This window comes from Drosophila gunungcola, unplaced genomic scaffold (genome assembly GCF_025200985.1).
Source record: "Drosophila gunungcola strain Sukarami unplaced genomic scaffold, Dgunungcola_SK_2 000001F, whole genome shotgun sequence".
Classification (NCBI taxonomy): domain Eukaryota; kingdom Metazoa; phylum Arthropoda; class Insecta; order Diptera; family Drosophilidae; genus Drosophila; species Drosophila gunungcola.
Window position 1 is genome coordinate 6,152,292 of NW_026453197.1, and position 6,458 is coordinate 6,158,749.

The following is a 6,458-nucleotide window of genomic DNA, read 5'->3' on the forward strand; positions in this document are numbered from 1 at the left end:
GATATTGCGATATATGCATCTTCAATAATGTAACATATTTATATCTATCAGAATTTTGTTTAATTTCAAATATTTTGCCAATGATTTGCAGTTTATTACTTTAGCTAGTTAGCTAGTTTACTACTTTAACTGTTTGAGTAAATACCTGTTTTATAATATTGTTGATTTTTAGTTATGTTTGCTGCGTGCTTACAAGTAAGAAAACGGAATTATTAATTTCCGAAAAAATGAACAAATGTTTCTTATTACGAATTTTATGAATTAGCTTTTAAGCATGTGTTCTTTTTACTTAATCTATACTGTATTTCAATCAATGTAGTGCAAACATAATTACGTTTTAAAGGTGGGCTTCATATTGCTGGCGACGTCATTCCTTTTGGCTGGGCCTCTGGTTCCTCTTTTTTCCCTTGGACTTTTCCATGTTACATGGGATAATCTTGGGTTCCAAGACAAAGGTCTGCCTCTTTTCCCGCTTTCTGTCCTCGTTACTCTTTTCCAAGCCACTCCCCATTTGGGACATTCCCGATCCGTAGAGCCAAATGCAACTGCTCGAACTTTCGGCTGTATGATAGGAATCATCCGCTGAATCTTCAGGAATGCAGTCCGCTGGCAAGGGATTCTCCGGTCTACGCGTTCTACGGGGTATGAAGAATCCGGGATCTGTTTTGAGGGGGAATCGTTCGCTCCCGTCTTCGGTGATCTGTGGAAAACTGATTTCATGCCCCAGGGACATCATTCCGAAGTGCCGCATCATGGCCACCGCCTCTTGATGCGCAGTGGAAGTGTCGTCCCAGTCCTCCATAGTGGCGTGCTCGCCCAGCGGTTTGGTTCTCGCTATTTTCTGGATCTTCTCCATCATTTGCAGACTCTCACGGATTTCCCGCCCCCTTCCACCTGCCGATGTCCTGTACTCCAATTTCTTCCTCTCCTCGTAGGCCATCTGACCCTGGATCATATTAAAACCCGGCTCCATATTCACTAAGTCGTGTTCGAACCGCGATTTGGGAACCCATGCCATTTTCACTATCAGCTTAGAATTATAAAATTATATTTTACACAGTATTTTGTGGACTAAATCAGGCTTTTCATTTCCTTTCCAAGAAATTTCCAAATTTAAAAAATATAGCTTTGCTATCGATAGCCGGTTATCGGTTTTTAAAATAAGGCGTTTCCAGGTGAATACCAGAGTGGCAAGCAAAAGAATTGCCTATTGCCGGCGCTTCCGGGTGAATAGCAGAAAGCCAAAGAAGAGAATTGACTAATAACTGTTATTTAATTAATCAATTAATTAATTTAAACGTAAAGATGATCTTGATGCGGCTAAGAGTGTTGCGTAATCTCAACCGTAACGTCCTGAGTGGATTGTGGAAGGATTCACCTCGTTCGTTCGCTGTGAATGGCAACTCTTCAGCTGTCAGCTTTCCGGCCGCCATTAGAACGCTGAAAACATTCAACAACGGACTGCAACTACGCATCCTAACCAAAGAACCGCTCTCTGCATTTACCCAATCTCAACGGCAGTATTCTTGCGAAAGCATTGGTAAAACCATGGAGGAGAACTGCGTGGTTCCGGACGTGATTGCCAAGGCCCCGGCGCAGACGGCCCTGGTGGAATACCCGTGCGACATTGTGGTGAAGCCGGGTCAGGTGCTGACCCCCACCCAGGTGAAGGACCAGCCGTGTGTGAAGTGGGAGGCGGACGCCGGCAAACTCTACACCCTCTGCATGACTGATCCGGATGCGCCCAGTCGCCAGGACCCCAAATTCCGGGAGTGGCACCATTGGCTGGTCGGCAACATCCCCGGCGGTGATGTCGCCAAGGGCGAAGTGCTTTCCGCCTACGTGGGATCGGGTCCGCCGCCGGACACCGGACTCCATCGCTACGTGTTCCTGATCTACGAACAGAAGTGCAAGCTGACCTTCGACGAGAAGCGGCTGCCCAACAACAGCGGCGATGGACGTGGTGGCTTCAAGATCGCCGAGTTCGCCAAGAAATACGACCTGGGCGATCCCATTGCCGGCAATCTCTACCAGGCGGAGTACGACGACTATGTGCCGATCCTCTACAAGCAGCTGGGTGCCTAATTCCAGCGCCATATAAGCAGAGAAGTGTGGTTATATAAGGGCAGTCAAAATTAGATTTATAATTTGCATATTTAATGTAACCTTAAGCCTGAGAAAAAGACACTATGTAAAACATTGTTGCTGGCAATAAAATTGTTAAAGACACCGACTGCAAAAGCGCCATATATTTTTGAATATGTTATATCTTATCTGTCATTTATTTAGTTCCTTCTTTTAAAACGTTTGCTTTGCCTTTAGATGTAACTTTAATATAATGTTGTAATCGCATTAATGCTGCTAATCAAGTTTTTCCACCACTTAGTTGAACTTACTATATCTTATCTGATATACAAATATTTAAATGGTTGTCTATTAAGTTTATTCACTACCTGAAACCTTATTTCCCAAAAACTATCAAACTCTTTGTTCATTGGCCACATAAATTTATAGATAAACACTGTTGCTTTCTATTATCTTCAATAATTGATTTTTACGGTGTAAATGCATTTTCATGGATGGTTCACAAACCTCATTAAAATTCCGCTTAATTTTGTTGAATGAGACATCTGAACAACTCAATTAAAAACTTCCCATATTTACTCTTGAAAAAAAATCAGTTTTGAGGGCCGGTTATTTATTCATTTAAATCATTCCAATTACATGCTAGTTTGTTTATAAATAGGATTCTTCTAGCGTCATATAAAATGTTATGTTCTTACCAAAAATCGATACACTCTTGTGTTTTGGAGATACATGTTTCAATTGCTATTGACTTCCTAGTGGGAAGTACATTTCTGATCAATGTTATTTCGGGATAGTTCTTTATTTATTTAAGCATTCTGATCTAATTACAGACTACATCATATAGTCAGGATGTTCCTTCATAATGTGTATAATAAAGGTCTTTAATACAATCTAAATACGTAATCATATACTTCATAAAATAGTTCTGAAGAAGAACCTACTTTTCGTTCGGTTAATGGACTCGTGTGTGTAGGTCTGGATGTTGAGAAGAGAAAGGTTGTGTACTTTCAAAATTATCCGAGTTCTTTTACTCTAAAACCGGAAAAATGCTGCGATGGTCCTTCCATTCGGTTTCACTGATTGCCTGTAAGAAACACATTTGTGATAATTAAATGGGACGTTCGAAGAGTTCGAGACTATGAACTCACCACTAGCTCGTCAAAAGCCTGCTTGGACAACCAGTGGAAGCAGGGACTCTTCCACTCGCGGGCAATGGCCTGCTGATCCTTAACGTCCTCCTCGGCGGTGGACTTGGAATTGGTGATGGCCTTGTATTTGGCCCACAGGTAGACCATGCTGCGCATCTTGTATACCCAGAGGTCGTTGGGTATGCCGCGAATTATGTCCTGGATCTCCACCATGTTCAGCTCAGTGAGGTTGTCCAGGAAGGTGCGGTTCATCAAAGTGAAGATTGTCTTCAGGGTGTCGTACGGCACATCCGCATTCTTCTCGAGTCCAAAGTGAGCGGACTTAATGATTGCATAAACCACCTGCTCCGTGGAAAGCTTGGGCAGATTGGGCAGGAAGCAGTGCTCCAGATTGAGGTTGCCGCACTCCAACAGTTGCTGGTTGATCTCCTCGCCCACGTTCTTGTAGTCCTTCCACCAGTTGGCCCAGTCCTTGTATTTCTTGGCCTCGTGCAGCGGTGCCCACTCGGTCCTCAGGCGCTTCCTATTGCGCTTGGCGATCTTGCGAGCCGACTTGGCATCGTCGGCCACCGACTCGTCCTCCGAGTCCTCGTTGAGCACCACGGCAGCCTCCAGGAAGTCCTCCTCGGTGGCGTCCTGGTTTGTGCTGTAATTGAAGTTCTGCTCGAAGAAGGACAAGGCATACGAGTCGGCCTCCGGCTGTGGAATCTTCTTCGGCTGATCGTTCAGATAGGGGATCTTGAAGCCGCCCATTAAGAAGCCGCGCTTGCGGGCCACACGACGCCACTTCTTCACCGACTTGGAGGCAGGCTCAGTTTCCACAGGCGGAGCTGGGGCGATGCGCTTCTGACCTACAATATGTTTAAGATTATGTTTACAGTTTGCTTTAATTTTATTTTAATGCTAAAATTTTTATAGTTAAAGTTAAATTGTTTATTTTGGCTTGTAGTTATGGAATATCCATAAAAATAAAATTATATAGAAAATATCTAAGAGAAAATATCTAAGATAGACAAAAGGGTAAAGTAAACCCTTACATAAGTTATTTTAATTTTGGTTTGAAATTTGTAATGCAGTCAAGGAGACCTTTGCGATCCTATAAACTATGTTGTATATAAAGAAAAGAACACTACTGAGCATGGTTTCAGAATGCGACTTACCGACTTGTACTGGTAATCCAGGGGCGTTGTTTGGCCTTTTAGCCACTCCGGCTGGGAAGCCTGCTTGTGGGGCAGCCTTCACTAGATGCGGACCAGTCCGAGCCGCCTGAGGTGCGGTCTTTTGGGCCAGTGGTCCTTTCTTCTGACCCTGTGGTCCAGTTCTAACAGCCTGTGGTCCAGTTTTGGCTGCCTGTGGTCCAGTTTTGGCTGCCTGTGGTCCACTCCTAACGACTCCGGGAACAATCCGTGTAGCTTGTCCAGCCACCGGGGGCTTCTTGTTGTTTACTGCAACGGTTTTCGGTTTGGGAGCTAAGTTGTTGACCTTATACTGAGTGGGTGGGGCATTGGGCGGTTTCTTCTGGCCTCCAACTGCATTGCCCGGGCGTATGTTGCCGGGCTTGTTGGGCTGACTGTTCCTATTGTTAAGCACATTGGTCCTGCCCGTGGCAGTGACGATGGCGGCAGCTGCCCGCGGATTGTTTCGCAAGTTCTGCACCGCCTTGGCGGCGGGCGGAGGTCCCGGCTTGCGGACAGCCCCACCATTGTTCAGGTTCATCTTCTGAAGCTGGTTGCGCTTCGTGTTGTAGGCTCGCTGGCTGGCTTCCCAGCCGGTGCTACTGGCTCCTCCGCCCCCGACTCCTCCTCCTCCACTGTTCGATTGATAGCCGGAGCTCTGGAACGAAGAGGATTGCGACTGGGCCTGCGAGTTGTTCCAGTTGTTGCGAGAGTCGTTGAATGTGCGACTGATGTTGTTGCTGAAGCCGCCTCCAGAATTGTTGCCACTATAGCCAGGTCCTCCTGGTCCTGGTCCCCCGCCGCCCGGTCCTCGATTGTTGAAGTTTCCCATGTCGCGATTGTTACCCCCAAAGTTGCCCGAGTTGTTTCCAAAGTTGCCCGAGTTCTGCCCGAAATTGCCCTGGTTTCCACCTCGTCCGTAGGAGTCATTGAATCCAGATGGCTGATTATCAAAGCTCGGACCTCTTCCTGGAAAATTGTCATTGTTGAAGTTGCCCGAGTTGCGTGGATTGTTTCCTCCGTAAGAGGGCCCGTCGTTTCCTCCAAATGAAGGGCCATTGTTTCCCCCGAAGGAAGGACCATTGTTGCCGCCAAAAGTGGGCCCGTCGTTGGGTCCAAAGGAAGGACCATTATTTCCGCCAAATGAGGGCCCCTCGTTGGGACCAAAGTTGCCGAACGAACCCTGATTCTGATTCCTGGGCACGTCGTTGAAGAATCTGTCGCTGTTGTTCTGCGACTGCGGGCCGCGATAGCTGTTCTCCGGATTGCGCAGTTCCGAGTTGAAATTTCCGGAGGCTCCGGCATTGCGGTTGCCGAAATTCTGTGACGACTCAAGTTCCAGCAAACGCGCCAGATTGCCCAAATTGGATTGTCCCCTATTGATATTTGATGATCCATAGTTGGATAGCTGCTGCTGCTGACCCCGGAAATTGTCTTGGAAATCATCACCGGAGTTGCCGCCGAAACGCTGATTGTTTGGATTAAAACCGGAGCGATCGTCGCCGGAACGTGGATAGTTGTTGTTGTTGTTGCCGCCGCCGTTGTAGTTGTTGTTGTAGCTACCACCAAAGTTTGTGGAATACATTCCGCCACCACCTCCGCCTCCACCACCGGAGTTGCCCATTCCACGCCGCTGGCCAATGCCGTAAGCGTCGTTCTTCATTTGGCGATAGTCCATTCCGACTTTTGCTTACCCGGAGTCACCTAATCGTTGGGCACTCTGCTCTGCTCTATTGATTCACACGCTTCTCGACGCTTTTCAACACAATTTATGCGGCCCAGAAAAATGCTCCCCGATTTTTTCGCACTCTGTCAACCAGGGTTGCAACGCAATGGAAGCCGGCTACACAGAAAGGTAACAAATCCCATATACGGCGTCGGTATTTTTTACTCAAAAATACTAACTTCAGCCGAAAGAATACCACTATCGTATTTTTTATAACGGGTTTTTTTTTTTAACCGGATTTAAAATGTAAAAAATATGTTAAATAAGGATTTTGAGATAAAGGCATAATTATGGGCTAAAACGTTGCTATATAATCGTTAG

The 6,458-nt window shown here is 46.2% G+C and overlaps 3 protein-coding genes across 3 annotated transcripts; 1 reads left to right on the forward strand and 2 right to left on the reverse strand.

Moving 5' to 3' along the window:
- Positions 1-78: 78 nt before the first annotated feature.
- LOC128261572 (uncharacterized) lies at positions 79-1,068 on the reverse strand. Its single transcript, XM_052995340.1, has one exon. It carries the CDS (start codon positions 1,016-1,018, stop codon positions 368-370), a length of 651 nt encoding a protein of 216 aa, XP_052851300.1. The 5' UTR covers positions 1,019-1,068; the 3' UTR covers positions 79-367.
- A 193-nt stretch (positions 1,069-1,261) lies between these two features.
- Positions 1,262-2,259, forward strand: LOC128261571 (protein D3). The gene has a single exon (XM_052995339.1). It carries the CDS (start codon positions 1,306-1,308, stop codon positions 2,083-2,085), a length of 780 nt encoding a protein of 259 aa, XP_052851299.1. The 5' UTR covers positions 1,262-1,305; the 3' UTR covers positions 2,086-2,259.
- A 422-nt stretch (positions 2,260-2,681) lies between these two features.
- LOC128261561 (uncharacterized transmembrane protein DDB_G0289901) lies at positions 2,682-6,248 on the reverse strand. Its single transcript, XM_052995327.1, has 3 exons — positions 4,397-6,248; positions 3,237-4,087; positions 2,682-3,172 (listed from the first exon to the last, which is right to left on the reverse strand). The coding sequence occupies exons 1-3, from the start codon at positions 6,087-6,089 to the stop codon at positions 3,116-3,118; spliced, it is 2,601 nt and encodes an 866-aa protein (XP_052851287.1). The 5' UTR covers positions 6,090-6,248; the 3' UTR covers positions 2,682-3,115.
- Between the last annotated feature and the right edge of the window lie 210 nt (positions 6,249-6,458).